Source organism: Cavia porcellus, unplaced genomic scaffold (assembly GCF_034190915.1).
Source record: "Cavia porcellus strain 051 isolate PalLab524CR breed Dunkin Hartley unplaced genomic scaffold, mCavPor4.1 scaffold_10, whole genome shotgun sequence".
In the NCBI taxonomy this organism is placed as follows: Eukaryota; Metazoa; Chordata; class Mammalia; order Rodentia; family Caviidae; genus Cavia; species Cavia porcellus.
Window position 1 is genome coordinate 28,429,526 of NW_026947493.1, and position 19,077 is coordinate 28,448,602.

The following is a 19,077-nucleotide window of genomic DNA, read 5'->3' on the forward strand; positions in this document are numbered from 1 at the left end:
CACCTCCTGCCTGAAGTCACTCACGTGAGAGGGTATATAAAGAGCAAATGAAGACATACTGTCTTAAAGGCCTTCTGTCCTGCCATTTCAAGAAAACACACACACACACACACACACACACACACACACACACACACACACCTAGAAAGCTTTCCCATTAGCAAAGCAAAACTGGAAAAACTATTTTGGACCTGGTGACCAGTATTAGATCAAGTATATCCATAAGACTGATGTACTTAGGTCATGACTAACCAGTGCTCTTGGAGTATCTGACACACAGCTGATCCTCCTACTTCATATGCACTCCTCAGGTTACAAAATGTGTCAAAAGTGACTTGTGATGCAAAGTGGACTGTTTCTACTGAGTTTTCAAAGGCTCTGGGTATATTCCTTCACCAAGCCTTCAAGACCCTATCCCATCTTCCATGTATATCCTTTCTAGTCTCAGCTTTCACTCAGTGCCCTTAGGAAGGACCATGGATTTTCTGTTCTTTGGTTTCTTTTACTTTGCTAGGAAGGCTTCTTGTTTTCTTCCCCTATCCAAATCCATGTATCTTTACCTGCAACAATTGCCTTTGTCCTTCAGAAAACCAGTCTATATTTGGACAGTTCCTGTAGCACTCACCCTGTATGATTTTGTGTACATTATGTGAAATTTAGCTTGCCTTTAATTTTGTGACTTGAATCTTTAATTTTGTGACTTGAACAATTATTTCTAAAATGACAATATGTAATCCATTAACTAGTGATTTCCTACTGTTCATTTTTTTTCTGTAAATCTGTATAACTTGTACCCTTTCCCTGCTTTTTTTTTTCTTTTCTCCTTAAATAAAATTTAAAAAAAAAAAATGATCCACAAAAAAGAAATTTAGCTTGCTCATTTGTTCCCACCCTTCATGAAAGCTTCAACTTGAATGACTATAATTTTATTTATAAGGGGTTAAAATGTTACTAAGATATTCAAGACTGAACTGGGATTGTGACACAGATGATCAGTCAGTCTCTGCCTTCTTACAGGCGGCAGTATTTGAGCAGCAATATATCTCTGTGCAGGGATTTCCCTGTAATGTGACACTAGCAGCCCTTAAAGTCTGCATTCATTAACCACAGTGATTATGGCCACCATTCACTCTGAACACAGGTTCAGCCGGACCAAGTTTTGCTCTTGATTTAAGACAAACAGCCAGCCCTGATCTAGTAACTCAGCTGGTTACCTATAACACAGACGGTATCCCAAAGGATCTTGTCAAGGGTTATGGACATCTGGTCTCAACTCTACACCCAACCTTCAGATTTCTGATTCTTCTAACCCCTGCTTCTTAGTTTTGTTTGGTCCTGCAGCTTTGGCGGTCTCCCCTTTGAAACGGCCTGCATAGCAGTGGACCTTGGGAAACCTTTCGGCTTGTGACTGCTGACTTTTTAAGCAACATTCTGGGAAGCTGCTTCCTGGGAAGGGCAAGATGATTTAAGTCACCACAGGTAGTGAAGTGAATGTAACCACCAACACTATACAGAGACAAGGATCGATGTTATTTCTAGTGGCAGTAATGCAAGTTGTGATGTCACCAGATTTTCACACTCCACTGTGTACCTGACAAGGATACAATCCTGGCTTTCAGCGCTACCTCTAGAGAAAGATTCAGTATTCCTGGTGACTTGTTTAACTCATTGTCTTCCAAGCAGCAGAATTCTGAAAGAATGACAGCTATGCCCACAATTTTTACTTCCAGGACTCTTAAAACCAAATGAGATAAAGAAAACACTAACTGAAATGCCCAATGGGAATTTCTGGGTGTCTTCCTCCATAGCATTTCTTCAGAGCTATTCCTGCTTTATACCACTTACTTTGTTTTGCCTGGCTGTACTTGTGTGCAAACTTGGTACTTATGTGCAAAAGCACTTTGTGGTTGTGTGCCCCCTGCTGTCGCCCCACCTAGCCAGATGGAAATCTTCAGGGCAAGAACTCAAATTTATCCTGGAACCTTTATCCAGAAAATGTACTGCTCAGTACCTGGTAGACAAGTTGTTTTATCTCTTCTTAATGGCTAAACATTGACTATTAAGTGGTATTTCTCACTACCCCTATAGATGAATACTTTGACTAACTCCAGGCCACTACTGAGATGTTTGGGAGGTCTTCTGTATGGCAGAATCTGAGCTAGTTGAGTAGACTGTAGATCAGTGGTAGCAAAATTTTTAGAGGTTTCAACATTACAAACAGCACACTCAGCATGTGAGCCTTAGATTTGCCACCACTGCTCTAGACATACCGTAAGGATCATGTGGAGCACACAGTACCTTTAGTAGAGGGCTCCTGAGTTTCTTCCTGCTGCTTTGGTTTTTGGCCAAAGCACAGCTCAGTTTAGTCACTGGCCATCGTGTGATTATTTTAGTTTGACTCTGGCTGATCACAAAGCACTTTAGCATCAAGCTTGACCATGTGGGTTTGATTCCAGCAGCACTGGTTTTAACCATGCTGCTGCCATTTCAAAGCTTGGCCCTTTCTCACCTAAAATGGGGACAGCAAGATAACACCCATTTGCGGGAAAATGTCTGAGGAAGGAGTGACTCCTACAAGCACAGTGCTAAGTAAAGGCAGGCAGGCTGTCATCATCCCACATAAATGGACGTGAGGGTGACGCTTCTAGAACCTCTCTCACTCAACACAGGGTTTCACTTTATTACTGTTAGTATTACACATTACATATTTTCCTGGTCTTTCTTGCTTAGCCTATTAGTCTGTGTTCATGAAAGAATCTTAATAGTTTCTTTTGTAGCCTGTTACCAGTTTTCCTTGTTAGCAGTTACCAAAAAACATTTTAAAATACTTCAGATTTTTGCCAAATTAGAAGGCAACAGGATACTGGCCAGCTTTTGTGCTATCTTATTCTCCCCTTCATATTGATGCTTCACTATGCTTCACTATGCTTCACTGTTCTTTTCAAAAGAAGGGATATTCTTCCTGTTCTGAAAAGCTTCAGTATTAAATTTTCCAACTCAGGGAGGGCTGTGAAGGGACAGCAGAAAAAATGTCTTTTTCCTACCTGGCATCCCCAGCCCACCCTGATAACTGTCAGCCAGTAATATTGAAGCTGTCAACTTTGATGGAGGTGACTAAGTCTTTTAACCAGACTATATTTTTTAAAGGATAGAAATGGGCTATTGAAGTCCACAATTGGTTAACTGGCATGATTTTACAAAAAGCCTGCTTGAAGATGGATCAAGTTTACAGAGGTGTAGTTGATTATTTTGAATAATTAAATGGTGTCAAAACCAGCTGGGATGAATAGCACTGGAGTCTCCAATCATAAATAATTGAGAAAACAGATTTGCATTTGATCATCCTGATCAAATTCTGCCCTCCAGAGGATAAATGTTTGCCCTGAATACCATCAACATTATTAAATGCCTCAGTATTCCTGCTCAGCCATCCAGCTAACAGTCAATTGAACTAAATCCCTTTAACTCCACACGCATTCACTGTCCTCATGAATACAAAATGTTTGATTTAAACCTTATTCTTTGTAGTTGAGTGAGCATGTTTTGGGGGGCATCTCATAGCAGTATTAAATACTTGACGTTTTTATTCCATAAAATATATGATTTTTCAGAATAAATCAGAGGATCCTTTCCTTTCTTTTTATCACCATTACTTTTGTTCTCCCTGAAAACAAGAAGAACTAAGAAAAGATTTCAAATGAGTTGCCAATAGAATTTCCTTCCTGACGGCCTGTGGGGATTCCAAATCTGCACGGAGACAATGGATTCAGGTCCTATTTCTATTTCCCGTTTTTACTCTACAGGATAAGTGTACCTCTCAGATCCATGGTTCCTCCACGTTCCCCAAGTGCTTCACAGCTTCATTTGAGCCCCACACCCAATTATGTGACAAAGGTAGGCAGATTAGTTAGTATCATCATTTCCATGTTAAAGTAGCAATGAGACAGAGAAAAGAATCGATTTACCCACAAAACTAGAAGACAGCTGAGCTGCCATGAAAACTTGGCCTCCTCGGCGCAACTCTTGCTGCCAGAGCTGTGCCTTGTTAAGCGCCTCAGTGAAGAAAAGGGCAGTCTGTTTAATAGCTGCTCATTGACACCCTGTCACTGGTGAACTGGCACAGGACCCAGAGTTGGCAGGGTGATGCATGCCGCGCTCTACCTTGTTTCCTACAAACCGGTTTTTAAAATCTGAAAGCAGCATTAACCCCTGTTGTTCCTCCAAGGATTAATAATCATGAGAACAAGTATCAGTGATTTGTTTTTTTCTTAATAATTCACCTAGCACTGTCAAGTGTATCTATCACTTATTTTTCCAGTAGCTAATATCAGTACAGGTTTATAAAATGTGGAAAGTGAGGATCAGATACACAATGAATGAACTGGAGACTATCAAGGTCACTACTGGCAGTGCCGGCACTCAATTCTTCAGATGCCCATCAGCTGTCCCACACTACATTGCGTGCAGAGCAAAAATGACATGAGGCAGAAAGCTCTGTTATGACTGCTGATTCTAGTTACAAGACAGATGAAAAAAGCAGAAGATTCATACCTGTCCACTGGCCTTTTGTCTAGCACTAAGTCTTTTCTTCAATAGAAATATACTTCTGGGACAAGTACAACCAATTCTCTTTCACATGACAAAGACAATGCTTATGAAAGTCAGAAGAGAAAAGAAAAACAATCTCTGATTTACAATATTATTTTGTTATGCTTAGGATAAATGTGCTTTGAGTTTACTAAATTCCCCATGACATAAAAGTTCTGTTTCTACAACTTAATTTCTAGTCTTGAAACGTACCTCAAAGTCCTCGGAGAACCCATGCTGGTTATTAGAATATAGTTCACCGATGTGTTTAACAAACTGTTTGACAGGAATGGCTTCCATGTCATCTGAGGGAATAAAATGATTATTGGAGTCACAAACAATACTTCCAAAAGGCAAATGATCCCAACTAAATCATACTTACTCAAGACAAGAATTTGATTTTTGCGAAGAGTGATATATTCCCATTACTTAAAATAGATGTCCTAAAGAAGGCTCTAATGATTTATTTTACATTATGATTTCATTAGGATCTTGAATGCCTACAAGTTACATTAAACATCATTTTTTAAAAGGTACACAGAAAGTTTACTTTATATAATTTACAGTGTATTACTTTGTATAATTTACAAAATTGCTACATCATATACTTCACTAAAAGTCTGAATTTATCAGTGGTACTTATTCTCCATGAAATGTCACCAATTTTTAAAAAATTGCTCTCAGTGAGGTCTCGCTTAAACTTGAATCAATTAAGTTATACTTTCTATCTTTTAAGTTTCCACATTCATTTGTACACAAATGTCCTTGTACCAGGTGGCTCTGGCTATGGTGCCATCTATCTTAGGAGTATTCAGCTACTTCAAGACAGCTGTGCCTACATGATGCCAACAATCAGTTCGATTGACTTAACTGAGGACTTTTTCTTTTGGTGTTGACAGATTACGTATAGACCAATTTGTTGTAATGGTGTCACATCCAAAGGCAATTTCCAGCTCAGGATTCTAACATGTGTTATTTATTGATGGAGCCCAGTCTGATCCTGGAGCACTTCTACAGAACAGCCACACCCACCTCACTGGAGTGTCCCGGTCTTGCCTCCCTCTCCCTTAATCTTCCACACAAGTATTTCCTTTTTAAAATACTCTGCTGGATTAGAGAGAAACAACAGACATGACATTTACTTTATTCAGAGTGAAAGATCTTTGGCAAATGCACAGATATCTAAACTGCCGCAGATGCTTCTCTTAGCAAAGGGTATGAAGATCTGTATGTGTAAATGAGGTCCTACTTTGGCAAGAATTTTACAGATCCAGACCTCACAATTTGATTTGTCTTCATCTGGTGACAGTTATCATTGACTATGTCATTCCTTCTGTACTTTCATTCTAGAGAGCATGGTTCTAGGGTGGCTTTTTGCATCTATTGACATTTTCAAACTTGAAATATTCTTAGGTGTAAAACAGCATCTCTTACAGTTTAAGAAAAATGATTTATATGTGCATGATCCAAGTTGCTTAGGATAGAAATACTACTTATTACATAGGTGATACTCTGGATTTTCTGTGTGAACAGTTCAATTCCTAATAATTTTAAAAGGCAACCTTACAAAAAAAAAAAAAAAAAAAACAACTGCCAAGATATTTACAAATATTCCAGGATTGAAGATGTTCATGAATATGCAATCATTTTTATGCTCAAGAAATCTATAGCTTCCATGATGTAACCAGAATTAACAAGCTAAGCAGAGCCAAAAATATTTCCCCAAGAATACTTAGCAGAATTCACAGCTCAAGAAAAATTACAAAATTTATCTAATCAGTTCAATTAAAATATTTAGCACTAAGACAATACTGCAATAATAAATGAGTGGGAATGGAAGCTTAAATTTAGCTGATGATTCTCTAAAAGAATGAGAAGTCTCTAAAAGATTAGTACAAAGATAATCTTTAGACATGATACTTGGGGCACATCTAAGACCATCCACACCCTAGAGCAGTGGTGGTAAACCATTTAGAACTTTCAGTGATACCAGACTGCTGCTAGATGCATACCAGAAGTTCCTAACCACTGACTGACCTACAGGATACAGACCACAGCAATCTCTATATTCAGAAAGAAAGGATGAGTCACATTCCAAAGGCAGAATGACACAGTGGTATAGCAAAGAGAGGACCACATTTATTCTAAAGGGATGCGTTAGAATTTATCATTCCTAATAAATGGATGATGCCATAACTAATGACATGGACTCCAGCTCAATGTAGTGAGCCTTATGTATTTTGCCACATAACACAAGGATTTTAATGATTCATGGCATTATAAAGGTTGGTGGCCACTTAAAATCATTGAAGCAAATGTTTTCAGACTCAGTTTTATTTTTTTTCCTACAAAGTGCTCTAGTATTAAGATCCAAGTTAATGTCACATGCCTAATCAGTCTGTCTGCGCGACTAGATGCAGCTAAGTTCCAGCACAGCTCAGTAGGATACTCATGGAAATACATGGTCTAGCCATATCCTCTGGGTTTCCAGATACTTCCAATAACATTGGGCAAAAACCAGACAGACAGCTTCACATACAGATGTATGCTGTGCTGCCCCTGCTTCAGCTACCCAGATAACACACCCTCTGTCTTTCACACAACATAAAAGCTGAGGTCATAAATCTTTTTTCGTCTATATCATGATGAATATAGTAACTAATCAGAAGTCCAGTAGTTCTCATCTCATACAGCTTTTCCATTAAGTTGTCTCAACCTGAGCCAGATGATTATAACATTAATGTAACCAACAGAAGGCTAAGCAATTTAGAGTAGCATCACTGGCTTGGTCTGCTGACTTTTTATCTGGAAAAATCCTCTCTATAGGAAGAAAGTGTCCAGCTAGAAGGTATTTTTTTCAACTAAATGTCTGAGTTTCATCAGAGATTGGAGAACATTAGCATGATTAGTGGCCGATGCTTTATGTACTTATATGACTTAGATGAAACAACAGCATTGATTGGTGAGAGGGAGAAACATCCAAAGAAGAAAGATGGCCTGAATCAACGAAAACAGGTTTTTACCAACCACAGGCTTGGTAGGAGACTGTTACAGTCTATGAAAGAACTGTGTAAAGACACACTTGGTAAAATGAGAACATAGCTACTATTTGTTGAGCTCCAACTGGTTTCCAGATATCCCGGTAGTGCTTTATTTTTCCCCATATATTTATCTTTACAAGCACCAAGTGAAGGGATTCTAAGCATCACATAAGGAGACTTGAGAAAATTAACTAGTAGAGCTGAGATTTCAAGCCAGGTCTCCTCAACCCAAAGCTCTTGATCCTTCCTATCAGTGGTGATTTTGTCTTCCTTCTCAAAGCAATGTGAAGGAACATCAAAGCATTAGACAGAATATCTTGTTTCATCTGATAAAACATCATGTATAATTCTGTGCCAGTATTATAATTTATAGAGTTTACAGATAACAAGCAGGGGCTCCTACTCATTATCTCAATCACTGTATTGTAATATATTTCAGGTATTCAATGGAGAATCAGTCTCTGAAGAGTATGATTATTTTTACTAAATATTCTGTAGGCTTATTTCCAAGATTTTAGCTCTTTGCACTCAGAATTCAACTGTAAATAAGCAACCTTTTACTGGTGTCAGTCTACAACAAAAACCTTCTTATATTAGTCTCTGGCTTTTAGGGACCAAAAACAGCATTAAATAGTGTGAGCTGGTTGTGTGTGTAATCCCAGCACTCTGGGTGAGGCAGGAGGATTGCAAATTCAAGCCCAATCTGAGCAATTCAGTGAGACTGTCTCAAAAACTAGAAGGGGCTGGAGAGGCAGTACAGTGGTAGAGTACCACTCTACAAGCATCATAAAGAAAAAAAGTAGGTGAATTGAAGACAGCAACTGCTGAGAAGAAAGTACCAAGCCTGAGATAGCTGGCCTTCCATACAACACTGCTAGAAATAGAGACCAATGCATTTAAATACAAAGAAAAGCTGTTTCCAAAATCTATTGATAGGTCTCTGTTGTACTAGCATCTTCAGAACTTTTAAAGGCAAATCACTAATACGTCAGCCTTTTCTAAGCAATTCATGTAATATACTATATTTGATTTTGCTTAATCTTAAGGAAAATTGGATATGCAAACAAAGAGAAAAGGTTAAATTTTCTGTTTACAAAACGTGCCTTGATATCAGGAAGGAAAACTCAGCAGCTAACGCTATCCCTGAACTTACAGCACAGGGAGGGACAGCATGGGGGGCCAAGACCCTGCCCACTGCACCAAAGACGGCCACCAATCTGTCCCTCAGTCAGCCTGTGGCAGTGGGGTGGGTAGAATAGCCAAAGCCAAGCTGCCTGCAGTATCCTGCCTCTCCAGGATTCCCTTCCCTCATTTTGAACTGGAGTAATAACATCAATTCTTAGTTGCTATGGAAAGTAAACACGGAAAGTACTGTTGGAAGAATATGTTGCATTTAGTGAATATTTAATAATTATGAGTCGCGTTAGGTGGCACTTTTTTTTTTTGGTCTCTAGTTCTTTTTAATTATTTCCAAAAAAAATACAATAAAAACAATGTCACAGAATTTCAAAAAAAGATGATTGGAAACTAACAATGGTTATTGTATTGAATATTTTCATCTTCAAAGTAGTTGCTTAGATTACAGTATGTAGGCTTGCAAAGTTGATCAAACACTATAAACACAAACTATTACTTGCAACGAACTAATAGAAATTAGTAGCATAGTTATCATAGCTAGCTTGTGTGTTTACATATTTTTCTTTTTCTTTCCGTTTCCTTCTTTTTCCAATCCATCATCCAAGTTGTTCTCTCCTTTTGAGCAGTTTCTTTTCCTTTACCAGTATCGTATGTTTTGGGTCTTATATGTTCTTTCACTTTATTACACTAGGGAGACAATATGATGCTTACATATGCAAGTCTGATTTATTTCACTTATGAGTATGGTCTCTGGTTGCATCCATTTACCTATAAAAGCCTTGAATTTATCCTTCTTCACATCTGAGGGCACTTGCTTTTTATGCCTGACTCCATAATCTGGAGGCTGTATTTCCTTCTATTTCATAGATAGGAAACTGGCTCAGAGATACCCGAGAGCCCACTGATGTCCAGAGACCGAGCCAGGCTGATTCAGAGCCTGGATTCTCCTCTATGACAGTTCCCTCGTAGGCCTCAGAACAAAAAGGGTTGAAATGATATGCTCTGCTTTAGCAGTAAGTTTCAGTTCCCTGGAAAAATCACTGTGGCAGGCTGGTCATCTTGATAATGGCAGAAAAATAAAGGTGCTACACGTTGAGTTCATTGGCTTCTGGGCTGTTAAGGAAAAGATCCCTTATTGCTTCCTTCCTTAGGAAGTGTACAGAGACAATCATATTTTTATATGTGATATCTGTATCAATACACCTATATATCTATAGGTCCTTAAGTCACTGTTATGGTTTATTTTTAGGATGGCCCCTTCTGAGCCTCATGCCATCATGGATGCAACCAAATCTAGTGTTTTGTGATTGGCTCATTGTCTAGTGCTCAGATTAGTGGTATGAGTGCTACACCAGCATAGGGGTGGAGCCAGCATACATAATGTAAGGGTGGGGAAGAAGGCGTGTCTTTCTTTTGCTGTTTGCCATTGCCTTTTATGGGGGTCCCACCATGCCACCCTGCCTTGCAGCTAGCTGAGTATGGACCGAAACCTCCAAGAACTGTAAAAAATAAACCTTCCCTTCCCTAATTCTGCATGTCTGGTATTTTGTCTCAGCAACCAGAGAAAAGTAACCAAAATAGTCACCTACACTTCAAGCAATCCCCACAAAGTTTATTTGGCCCTCCTTTAGTAGATCGCTCAAACCTATCCCAACTTCCAAGGACCTGAGACCTTGGGCATGGAGAACATAGAAAACCCCAGCACAGCACTTAATTCAGATGAGGGCAGCTTAGATCTTCCTCAGGTCCCACAGCTGGGCTATTATCAGGCAAACTAACCACAGACCTCAAAGCCAAATCTGTCCTTTCTAATAATTCCCTTCCTGTGGGCCTTCTCAGTTCACAGAGGCCAAGTTCAGGCTCTTGTGCTTGCTAATACCTCTGTGTCAAATTAAGAAGATAATACAAACATAATATAAAAAGAACATCAAGACTGCACCTCTTGAATTAGGACATAACTCTGGAATTATGTAGATTTTTGTGTACATCAGACTCTTAGGATACAAGCAGTGTTGTGGAGATTGGAACACTATTTCCTGCCATTAAAAAAAAAATCTCTTTTCATTAGGTCAATAAAGAAAGAGCTTTAATCAAAAGACCAATGAATCTCCTTTTGAGATAATCTCTGTATAAATAAAATATGCCAACAAGGCTGGTTTAATCCCATGTGTTCTCAACTGCATATTTAAAACCTTTTTATATGCTGGCACCCTGCTGCAGCCAGTGACTGTCAAATTATTAAGATGTGTTTTTAACTGCACAAAGATATGAATCATTTCTGGATTTCTAAGTTAATAGTAGCATTATTTAGTTAATATAATGCTGTGATTAGGAAATTAGATTTTCTAATTTCCAAGAAAACACATCTCTAAGGATGTTTTTGTCTGAGAAGTTGCATATGCAGAAAACTCAGTATGTTCCACAGACAGGTTCATCTCATGAGCTAAGGGCTGATTTTTGAAAGTTTATACATAATGACAATCTAAAAGTATAATACTGTGAACATCATTTGTAGAAGACTTACATAGGTAATGCTTCATTAAAAAGTATTTATATGAAAAAAATACTGAAATTCATTGTTAAAAAAGCTCCTCGGATTATCAGAAGTTCAAAAGCACTTGGCAGTATTCAGAACAACATAAGTTGTTAAACACAGAAATTTGTGTCCATTTCAGTATTTTAGCAGATAGCCTATGAAGAAACTTAACAGCTGGATTAATGAATGCAGTTAAATGTCTTCCTCCATGACAGTGAAAATCCTAGTAACTATCGAATGTATAATTTTGAAAAACCAAAAGTAAAAATTATTTGGCGTCAAACTCCTTGCTCTCATTCTCCTGTAGAAGTCACAGTTTACTGCACCCCTATCCTTTTCCATTTATTGTACATGGAACATGCACTAAGATTCAAATTCTCCCTGATAAAGACAACTGATGTCTCTTCCACAGTGATTGGAAACTAACCTCAAAAGCAGTTCTTTCACATTGGCTAAATATTCTTTGCATTATGCCTTCTTTTTGAGTACTAGAGATTGAACTGAGAACCTTCAAGCTGAGGTGCATCTCCAGGCCTTCACTTTGTTTTGAGATGGCGGTCTCACTAAGTCGCTAAATCGCTGGCTTAAGTCTGAGATCCTCCTCAAATGATGGGGTTATAGACGTGTATAACCACACATAGTGCATTATGATTTCTACTATGCCTAACCAATCCTAGCCATCATGGTCATCATCTCCAGCATTTCTCTATCTGAAGTGTAGGTGAGATAGAAAAAAAGATGTCTTAGGGCCAGCAGTATAGCTCAGCAGCGTGGCGCCTGAGGGCACACTGAGAATTGTAGTGTTGTGCTATTAACTGTGAGCAAACTAACATTTCTATGACTCAGATTCTTCATCTGTAGACAAGGGATTTCAGCTGCACCCGTATTTATAGAACTTCGTGAAAACAGAAAACAATTAACTGGTAAATACTCAGTAATTATTAGAAGTTGTTACTGATCTTTAAAAAGCCCACTGTAAAATAAGCCCTAAGAGCTGAGCATATTACATACTCTAGGAATGATCCTGAAGCCCTAGTACACCAGGGTTTGGCACCTCAATTTAATATCTCTCCCTGCTGCACACACTTTTATCAGTGTAGTGATTTATTTATTGATAGTTATTTGGAAATATCTTTTTAAAAAAATTACTTGGAGAAAATAAAAAGGTCAACTGAAAACAAAATGTCGATCACTAAGTTTTGAATGCAGATGAAGTAGAACTGAGGTTGAACTGGGAGAATAAGTACTCTATATGAGCTCTGTAACTCTTTTGTTATTTTTAGAAATAACAATTAGATAATTTATAATTCATACAATTTTAAGTGTTCCCAGTGGTGGTTTCTATTAGTGGTAAGTTATGGTGAAAGCTTTAGAATGAAAATAACTCACAAGTTTAATAAAAACTGTGTGTTTCTTGTGTTGAATTTTCTTACATAAGGCACAAACTGCCTATAAGCAGAAAAATAGATGGAATGATAGATTAAAAGTACTTCATAAATTATAATATTTCATAAATACAGCTATTAAAGGGGCTGGGGATTTAGCTCAGCGGCATAAGTGCCTGCCTTGCAAGCAGGCAGTTGTGAGTTCGATCCCTGGTATCGATAAAAAGGAAAAGGACAAAAAAAAAAAAAATACAAGTATTAAGCAGGATTGTGGGGAGTCACTTAGCAAAAGAAATGATCAAGTGAAAGTTCCTAAAGGCCAGGTCACTTAGGGGAATTCTCCTAGCAGTTCATCTGCCTGGGTGTGCCCCTGAGGAGGTGATGTCATCTTTGAAGACTGAGAAAACAGACGAATTGGAACCTCACTCATGGTGCCAAGAGTGAGTTCAGTGACATCATACTGCCTAACAACATTCAAAGTAACTCAGTTTTACAAACAGGTTAACAACCTTAGCAAGAATGTGCTGCCTCTGTCCAGAGAGCTACAAATGAGTAGCATGGACTGCTCAGGCATGTGAGAATCTGAAGTATTTCCCTACACTTACATGTACTACTAGTCAGTATGAATGAGGGGAACTTGCATGTAAAAGGGAGGAAAAATATACATTTAAAGAAATGCTTGCGGATTGTATTTACCTTGGTAAAATGGTAGGCTGCTGGGAAATAAAGCAGGAAACATTCAAAAGTAATTTCTGATCTAAGAAACCTGCTCAGAAGTATAGTGAGGTAAGGCACAATCCTTGGCATTTTCAGGTGATTCTAGTAAATCAAAAGTTCTATGGCCTCAAGGAGGGGAAAGTAGGGAGAGGTGTCCATCCATTCCTGTTGACATGTAAACTATGAGAGATGTTCCAGTTCCCCATGGTGATCAGGAGGAGTAACACCATGACTTGTGAAGGGTCATTCTGATAGCTTATGCTTCTGGCATCATTTATGGTTTCCAGTCATTTTTACATGCATCCTCTTCTCAGATCTTTCAAGCTGCCTCAGTTGGCAAGGGAAGCAGGTGTCCTGTTCATTTTATAGATTCTGAAAACTAAGGCTCAGAGAGGCTGACACACTATGGTTCAGCCATGGCCAGATCCTGTGATTTCAGATTCCTAATCCAGGAGTAAAAGCAAATAAAAATAGCCCTAGAAATATTTCACATTTATCATTTAAGAATGGATTTTAAATGCCCGGGTATATAACTGTGTCAGATTAATCGGGTCAGGAGGGAGTCATTCTGGGCAATTTCCCAGAGGTGAGATCAACACTTATTCTACATGATGTAAGAGGAAAAGTGAATTTATCTTCACTATAGTCAAAGCTGGCAGATTCAACACAACCCTTTGTATCTTAGCAATGAATATTAATGCTTCCCATCTACTTCCTCTCTCAAGGCAAAAGTGCATTTTCATCCACCAAAGATAAAAATTAGTGGAGAGGATAAATGAGGACACAAAACCTAGCCCCACTTGCATGTCAGTCATTTAGCAGCCACGGAATGATCTAATAGAAACAAAGGCAGCTTCTCATTATGCTAATTTCTGTGATGATTTTTAGACAAAAAGATGCTGACCCAGAAGGACAGAACATAGACAATCCAAGCTATACCTCCTGAAAATGTTTATAGACACATAAAAGGCCAATTAAGTCCTCAATCATAATCATACCAGGTAACAGCTGGCAAACAGAAGAATCATTCCTTTTTGGAATGGCTGTATCAACGAGCTTCACAGTTATGGCCTTTTAAGAACTTAAAGGAAATGTTGCTAACATTCATTTTGAATATCCATCCATTCAATAGTTACAGTGCCTGCTATGTGTTGTTTCTTAATCTGGCACTGGGAATCCATCTGGTTGCCTTTCAGAAGCTCTCATTCCAGTGGAAGGTGACTTCCAGTGACAGTAGATAAAATATATTAGCTAGTTGAAAGTATTTGTGGAATAAGGTAGACAAATGGAATAAGGAGCAATGAGTGAGACAGGGAGTGGTTCTATAATAAAAATAGTGTCTTTGTATATATAAAGTCAATTCATGTCCAGGTGAAAAATGTACAAAATGTCTGAAAATATGTATTTACAAGCTCATACTAAAACTTAGAAATATAAAGTTCAAATCTGGAAAAAGGGAAAGATTCTCAAAACAAAGTCAACGGCAGGAGAAATCTTCATAGCCCACATCCTGTTTACAGTTACCCAATTGCCGAACTTTTAAACATCTATGGCATTAATTTGTTAGGACTACGTAGAGGGTACTTCATCGACCTGTGTGCCTACAAGTAACTCACTGATCATTTTACCTTAGGAGAAACAAAACATACACCAGACCAGTACCATATCCTTAGACTTCCACACAAACATCTAAATGACTAGGACCTCCAAATATTAAGGTGAATTATTTTCAGAATAAGAAATCTTAGGAAAAACTCACACTTTAATAAATACATTAAAAATTGTGACAATCCTAAATTGCCTATCAAATAAAATTTAGTTCTAATAGATTAAAAATACACTTCTTTATTTTTTAAAATTTTTCTCACAACTGGTACATTCCTTCTCTACTAGTGACTGTACTATATTGGCCTGTGTTATCTGTTTTTCTAAAGATAATCTTATGAATTTGTAAATATACAGATGAGTCAAGATTACATTATCACTAGTGAAGTATCTCGTAGCTGGACAAGCTTTAAAAGGATATGAAAATAATATTTTGTCATGGTTATACCTAAAATACAGAACAAAAGAGAAAATGACTCATCGGAATAAGTGCAGAGTCTTACTTACCCGGAATAGGAATGATAGGAATACTTTCATTGGGGACCACCCGAGGTGAATTGCTATCTTCCACATAGAAATGAGCTGTCTGAAAACATTTTCTGTGGGCAAAAGAGAAAACCATGTGAACAGCAAGACCAGAGAAATAAACTTTCATTTCATCATTTTTCAATTATTTTCACATAATTTCCCAGCTTTAAGCATCCCACAGTGCAAACCCATGAAAAAGTAACAAAAGAAGACAACATTTATCCTATTGGAAGCCCCCAACATAGCTAGTGGATATCAATTTTATAACTGCATCTAAGCTAATAATAAAAGACAAACACTTAGTATTAAGCCATCCCAGTACATGCAGACTTGGCCCAGTAGAGTGAATTTGGGCACCAAATGCTAAAGAGTAACCTGTAATGATTTTATGCTTGACATCTTAGAGGGGAATAAATTGTTATTTTAAACCCCTGGCAGCAAGTTCGGAACTACACCTCTAACCTCCTCAAAAGTAGCCACCAAATGACCCAACCACACAATTGCATTATCACATTGTCTGTGCTTAGGCAAGTCCCCAGGAGCCTCCGAGAGCACTTTAAAGAGGTCAGAGGGCTTCAAGGGGACAAAGCTACCAAATCTGAGGCCCTGGACAGACAACAGGGGGACAAGGACCTGCAGCCCTCCAATGTCCTCTGCTTGTTTTGGGGTTTGTTCAGTTTTTACCTGTACTTTAAGCAAAGCAAGGAGCACACACTGGTCATCACAGGACACGCAGTGAACAGAAAAGCCAGCAAAACACACACAGCCACTGCCTCCCAGGGCCGCCTGCCCTCAGCTTTCCAACATCCACGTCACTACTCATTGAGGCCCTAATGAGCTGCCAGAAGCACAGGCTGAATATTTAATGAAGCTGCTCAGCATGAATGGCTATTGTGACCAGAGCAGGGTTCCTGTTCATCTGCCAGAGGGGCTTTACAATAGCAGGCCCTACTGCTGGGTCTTTTAGCCAAGCAGGCAGCATCCTTCTGGTGTTCTGTGACACTGTGACTGTCTCACTCTTTGGGTGTGCCAGGCCAAGCGATGTGTACACACACTACAGTTTTTGCTTTTTGGGGGCTCCATGTTCCAACTAGTAGAACAAGTAAATTTCCTTCAGAGAATCTTTGTTCACCTAATCAAAAGTATGCTGGAATGATTCTACTGAGCTGACCAAAAAAGGGGGCTTAGGAAGGGGTGAACAAAAATATCAAACAACTCTATAAACCAAAGATGACCTCTGTGGGAACATAGAGACCTCAGTCATACAGATTTCTCCATCTTCACCTTTCCTGCAAGGCTTTTATAACCACAGCCAGTCGGAAATGATCACGAGTCCCCCTATGAAGTGTTTTTCCATAAGCAGCAGCTATTTTCACAGGGAAAGCACCTCTAACTGTATATTCCTGCTGTGCTCCGGAGGCAGTCTGGAGTATTTCTCCACATTGTCAGGGGGTCTTGAACATAAAGACTCTAATTCTTGGCACTGATCTCACAGGACTGCTTTTGCCGATAACTGAGCAAAAAGGAGTTTTTTCTCTGAATTAACTGGCATTTGCTATATTGAAGTAAAACAAGTGCTCATCACTCTTCACTTAGTTGCCTTTACCTAAATTTGAGGTTAGCTTCAGTCCCACTTAAGCTACATGGATAATAAATGCATATGATATTATGGCACTTTGGTGCTAAAGAAAGTCAATGAAATGTAAAATGATGGAATCCATGTGAAAAACAGAATAGCAATTGTTGAGATGATACCTTCTTTCTGTTCCTAAATTAGTTATCAATTCACTACTCTTGGATTCCTTCCTATCCTCTTACCTCCCATTGCACTGATTTCCAGAATGCAGATTTAAAACTAAAACACAGAACATGGAATTCATAGATGAACTGGAAGCTTAACTACCCAGTGGTACGGCTAAGGAAAACCTGCTGCTGAGAGAGAATTGCACGCTCCATGTTTCAATAGCTTGAAAAAATGCCCCACACTGCAAGAATACATGGCACAGACTCCTGGTCCACCTTTGACAGAGAGGAGAAACAACTTCTACTTTAAAATGATACCTACTATGTCTTATTAAAGTTCCAAAACATAAAGCTATCAGTAAATAGAATCAATATGGGTAAAGTCAGACTACTTGAGAAGGACACCCATAGTGTAGACTGCTTTTTCCTAGAACAAGTCTGGCAGTCTCTGTGTTCCCGGTGGAACTAAAGGGGCCACATTATTTCTGAAAATAGCAGTGTGTACTGAAGCAAATCACATGCCAGCGCCCCATGTGCTGCTGGTCATAATGGATTTTCCCTGGAGCAAAATAAGTGTGATTGCCAGAGAAAAGCAGACAACTGGGACAAGAGTCACAGTCCTGGGAGACAAAGCTCTGTGCATCTGCACCTTGCTGCACATCTCACATGCTCTGCTCCCACGCTGAGATGGGGGTGGGCTACTAACTGCAGAACAGAGCCGGGTGGGGGTGGGGGTCTCGTCCCTTAGAGTGAAGGCTTGAACGCGCTCAGCAAATGTTTTTTGTGCACCTACTGCAAAGCATTGCTTGTGGAGACAGCACATTCTCTGCACCCATCTACCATTGAGTTTTTGCGGGGAGGGGCCAGGGTCAGGAACTGGGAACTGAACTCAGTACCTTGTGCTTGCTTGGCTGGCACTGTGCTGCTGAGCTGTATCCTAGAATCCCAGGCTACCATTCTTAAACTACCTCCTCAAGTCTGGCTAATCACTGAAGTAATTTATAAAGAATTACAAAAGGAATAGTCAGTCTTGGCTCAGAAATCAGGAAATACAAATGAACAGAAGAAAAGGTAATTCAAGTAAACAAATCCTCCTGAGATAATCAGTAATAATATTTCAGGGGCAAACTTTCTACTCTTTTTCCTTTTTTACTTGACTCCTTCCTAACCACCTGCAATAAAGGGCTGGGTCCAGAATGATAGACAAGACAGATAGTGGCCTTGCTCTGAAAGCCTATGTTTTCATGAGGAAAGTCAACCTCAAACATAAATAGTTGCAAGTACTCAGGAGCACAAAGAAAACAGAATGACGTGTTGGTACCTGATGGGGGTGAACGAAGGGGTTTTGTTGAGGAGGTAGCATTTGAGCCAAGAACCAATTGTGGAGAACTCAGTGAAATGTAGGGAAAGACCCTTCGAGGTTAGCCCACCTCAGGACAAAAAGCCATATAGCTGAGGGAACTGATATGAAGTCAGCTCAGCAGCAGAGAGAGGCTGCAGCAGGGAAGACTGGAGAGGAAGACAAGGTCCCTGTATGTAGATCGAGGAAGGTCTTCACTAGCCAGGTGTGGTGGTGCACACCCTCAAACCTAGGGAGGGTAAGACAGGAGGATTGCCACATTTGGGCTGCCTGAGAAACTTTGACCCTGTTTTCAATGAATTAAAGAGCTGAGGAAAAACTCTGGCCTCAATCACAAATACCTCCGCAAAGAATAATCTCTGTTGGTGTCTAAATGTAATGGAAAACTAATAGAGGACATGGATCAATCTAGGTAGTCTGGTCTCTCAGAAAGTTGAT

At 39.1% G+C, this 19,077-nt stretch overlaps 1 protein-coding gene across 5 annotated transcripts in view; it reads right to left on the minus strand.

The window, feature by feature from the left end:
- Ptprg (protein tyrosine phosphatase receptor type G) overlaps positions 1 to 19,077 on the minus strand; it is a 671,458-nt gene that overhangs the window by 49,803 nt on the left and 602,578 nt on the right. For 4 of the 5 annotated variants that reach the window (XM_003480132.4, XM_063257832.1, XM_013143912.3 and 1 more), the window contains 2 exons: positions 15,516 to 15,607; positions 4,801 to 4,892 (listed from right to left, as the gene is read on the minus strand). In XM_003480132.4, the coding sequence (XP_003480180.2) occupies positions 4,801 to 4,892; positions 15,516 to 15,607 (184 nt within the window). Of the gene's footprint in view, positions 1 to 4,800; positions 4,893 to 15,515; positions 15,608 to 16,220; positions 16,274 to 19,077 lie in introns of those variants that run through there. The other variant, XM_063257833.1, reaches the window with a different exon arrangement.